The sequence below is a fragment of the Cyprinus carpio genome, chromosome A10 (genome assembly GCF_018340385.1).
Source record: "Cyprinus carpio isolate SPL01 chromosome A10, ASM1834038v1, whole genome shotgun sequence".
Lineage (NCBI taxonomy): Eukaryota > Metazoa > Chordata > Actinopteri > Cypriniformes > Cyprinidae > Cyprinus > Cyprinus carpio.
The window spans coordinates 17338472-17342616 of record NC_056581.1 but is presented as its reverse complement, the minus strand read 5'-3'; the positions used below and the strand labels follow the sequence as shown (position 1 = coordinate 17342616).

The following is a 4145-nucleotide window of genomic DNA, read 5'->3' as shown; positions in this document are numbered from 1 at the left end:
GCGCAAATAGTCAACGTCACTTAAGGCTCTGTGATTGGTTCCTTCTCAGGATTCTGCGCATTTTAAGAACACACCAGTAGTTTTGATTGGCTCTCTTTACTGTAAAACCCGCCGCAGTCGGGTTGTGTGAGCGAAGTCGGTGAATTTCACCTGTAAGGAAAAAATACACACGAGTAAAAAAAATGAATACTACTATTAATAATAATAAAAGGAATGCCTGGGTTGTATTTCAGTTTTAGAAATAAATTAAAAGAAATAAATGAAAGATATATTTTCCTTAAAATAAATTAATGATTTGGCGACCGAATGTACTAAGTATTATTTTTTAACCCTAAATTTCCATTTACATAATGTAAAAAAAAAAAAAAAATTAAACAATATAGTAATATGTATTGTTTTGTTTTGCACTAATACAATAAAAAATTACTGCATTATTGCACTCACGAAAATCACTTTTTGAGAATAATTATAAAAACAAAAAAACACTCATACATAATACTGTGAATTTAGTAAAAAAAAAAAAAAAAGCCCTTTCACAATACAACCATTTCCTATGGACCTAAAATATGCTTCTTAAAATTATAATTTTTAGAAATAAAAATCTTATTTATTTATTTTTTACTTGGGGTTAAAATTGAAATCACAAGACAAAAAGCAATTTACTACAACCATTTCCTATGGACCTAAAATTTGCGCTTATATACTATATATATACATATATATATATATATACATACATATATATATATATATATACATACATATCTATATATATATACATACATATATATATATATACATACATATATATATATATATATATATATACTATCACTACATATATATATATATATACACATATATATATATATATATATAATATATATATAGAATATATATTTATATATATATATATAGATATATATATATATATATAAATACATACATACATATATATATACATTTATATTTGTGTTTCACTTTGATATACACACATACATGGTTATTTATTTTTATTTTTTTATTAATAATTATTTTATTTTTTTTTTTTTTTTTTATTGGTTTTTATGTTTTATTGTTTTTGTGTGTTTTTGTCAATCACACATAGTCTGATTTTCTGGTGGAAATATGTGTAAGGATATATAGAATAAACAAAAGTGCTTCATACACAATGAATGTCATATTTATTGACAGATATACAAAATTCCAAAGAGTGACCTTTTTTGTCTTTACATGAAAATACATTGTATTACACAAGGTAATAAATACAATAAAAGACGAAAGTAATGGCATCACTAGAATACTTTTTAGTATGTCCCCGATTTAAAGAAAACTCACCTATCCTTTAGTGCGTCCAAAGAAAAAAGACTTTATACCTTATCCTGTGACCTATTTCTAAAAGCACAAACCTAGTCTAACCTGTAAAAGCCATGCAGATTCTAATGTGGGACCTTTCATCTGGTTGCATGCATTTTTGCTTATTTGTTCTTAAAGATACTATGTGGTCAAAGAAAATGAAATTTATATAAAAACCCCCAAATGGCAACAGTTCCGGATCTCTTGCATTTATAAATCAGAAGATATATTCTCTGAATGGTGCCTTATTTCCTCCAAATCGCATATGAAAAGCGCAACTCGTAACATAAACGCTCCGTTTTGTGATTGTTTTATCCCTTCACAGGAAAGGCATGCATGACTCCCGTGTGACAGTTCTTTCAGCCGTATGGAGAGAACGCTGAGGCGGCGCTAGGATCTGGCGTTTCTCTCTGTCTCCGCCAGACACTCCCGAACCAGCCCTCTGGCATGAATGATACCTACAACACACACAACCACGACACAATACTTGAGTTTAATATGAGTGGATATGATTTATAAAATGATATTTCGAAGCAGATCTATATATTTGGTCTTTGATGATGTGCACAAACCTCTTTTAAGTCGCTCCATGGCGCTTTTACTCCCTGCATATGTCGGCCTTATTTCTTTCCCAAGTTCTTCAATGATGGCGAGGAGTTCAGCATATTTACTCTGAGGTACCTGGTTCCCATTCGGACCCTAAACATGATATAAGAGAGAGAAACATGTTTAATAAACTTTCTGTTTGGATAGAATAGAGTATCAAACCTGTTATTTTAGTATGAGAGACTATTATAGCTTTTATTAATATTTCAGATTAGTTTTTACTTTTAATAGTTTCCATTTTCATTTTAAATGTACTTAAAGTTTTATAATTTTGTTGTATTTTCTTCACTTTTATTAGTTTTTTTTATTTGCATCAAGTTAAACTAAATGAACATATTTTTATTAATATTTTTGAATTAGTTTTTTCTTTTGTTTTCCCTTTTCTTTTAAATTTTAGTTAAGGTTTTAGTCATTTTGTTATTTAATAAGACTATGTAGTTTTTATGTTTTAGTTATTTTACTGTATCAAGTTAAACTGTAATTTTTTTAATTACTATTTTGAATTTGCTTATATTTTAATTTATATTTTCATTCTAATTTTAGCTCAAGTTTTGGTAAGTAATTTTTATCAGTTTGTTCTATAAATGTCTTTATAGTTTTTATTTCAATTTCAGTTTTCATTTCGTCACATCAAGTTAGACTAAAATTTTGAATGTTTTTACTTTCATTTTAATTTAAGTTTTAGTATTTTGTGTTTTTATTTTATTTTTTAAATACCTTAAAATATGTTAAATGTATTATATATTTTTTTGTTTGTTTTGTTTTAGTGTTAGTTAACTATATAAACATGAAACATACCTGTGGGAATCCCAACGAAGGCGGCCCAAAGTCATTTAGCATTGGTTTGTATGATTGTATTGTTGCCATGGAAGATGGAGAGGGAATGTTTCCGTTAAAACAACAAAACACATCATTAACTGTACGAAAAATACAACTTATAATTTACATAAACATATGAGACATTATTTCAAGCTAGACGTGCATTTGTGTCTCACAGTTACCCTTGTGACAACTAGCCCCGGCCTTCGCTCTGTGCAATACCACCCTCCGCCACTGGGTGTCGCCAAAGGGCGCTAAAAAAAACGGCACGTCTGAATCCGATCAATCAACAGCCCGAGAGACAATCATGGAGGAAACGGCACGGGCTTGATCTTAGCCGCTAAAAGGATTCATTTTTATCACAATCTTGCGGCCTCCACGCAAACCCATCCGGCCACGCCGCGACGCGGACCCTTCGGGAAGACCCCGAACACGCACCTAACGCCGCTATTTAGCCTCAGCGAAGGCGAGGAATGCGTTTTTTCCACTAGTAATAATGGCGGATGTGAAGGATCTGACCCTGTAGCGATCAGACTGGACAAAAACTACACACGGCTTTTCCCCAGGTATTCTTTCTCTCGCCAATTCTTACATTCGACCAAATACACTCAAGACGAAGAGTTTTCCACGCTTTTTCGGCATACCTTGGTTCCCAGAAGTTCCCGGAAGGTGTTGATGGGGATTGGGTTTGTAAGACATACCTGAAGAGATAATAAATGAGAGAAATAAAATTGTCCCTAAAATCAGCGGAGCGTCCGTCTCGCAGACACTTTTTGTTTACAGCGGAGCAGCACCGGCAAATATGGCCGCGTCACTCCTCATGACACCCACACTGTCCATCATCATCACAAAGAACTCAGACAATTAACACAGAATTAATGAAAAAATAACCAGCGTTGTCCTTAATCACAGTGACAACTGGAGAAGTTACAAAACCACTAATAACAATAAGAAAAAATAAGGAGGATTTGAATCTTTTTAACAGATTTTACTTGAGATTGTTTCCAGTTTTATAAAAAAGTTTTACTTAAAAAAAAAAAAAAAAAAAAAGGATTTTTTTTTGTAATGAAATACAATCAGATTCAATTTTTAATTAAAAATTTTCTAGGATCTAACATTTGCAATTTTGGAACTATATTTAAATCAAGCCGGAAGATTCCAAAAGAACTGAGTTGAGAACAAATCATGTTTAATTTAGATTTAAGGTGGATTATTATTTTAAAGCTTTGTTAAACTGTACACTGAAATAAATGTTATTTTATAAAACTCACCCGAATTACATTTATACTTCGAAATGCACCAAATACTGAAAAGACTTCAGGTGTACCTACTACAGTTTCCTTCTTGTTCAAACCGTACCACAC

At 31.1% G+C, this 4145-nt stretch overlaps 1 protein-coding gene across 2 annotated transcripts; it reads right to left on the bottom strand.

Moving 5' to 3' along the window:
* Positions 1-1167: 1167 nt before the first annotated feature.
* Positions 1168-3771, bottom strand: LOC109059000 (cyclin-dependent kinase 2-associated protein 1-like). Of its 2 annotated transcripts, none has more exons than XM_042765567.1 (4): positions 3427-3771; positions 2761-2853; positions 1929-2055; positions 1168-1814 (listed from the first exon to the last, which is right to left on the bottom strand). In XM_042765567.1, exons 1-4 carry the CDS (start codon positions 3478-3480, stop codon positions 1747-1749), a joined length of 342 nt encoding a protein of 113 aa, XP_042621501.1. In that variant the 5' UTR covers positions 3481-3771; the 3' UTR covers positions 1168-1746. The 2 variants fall into 2 exon arrangements, with proteins under 2 accessions (XP_042621501.1, XP_042621502.1); XM_042765568.1 differs by having other exon boundaries at positions 3484-3769.
* Between the last annotated feature and the right edge of the window lie 374 nt (positions 3772-4145).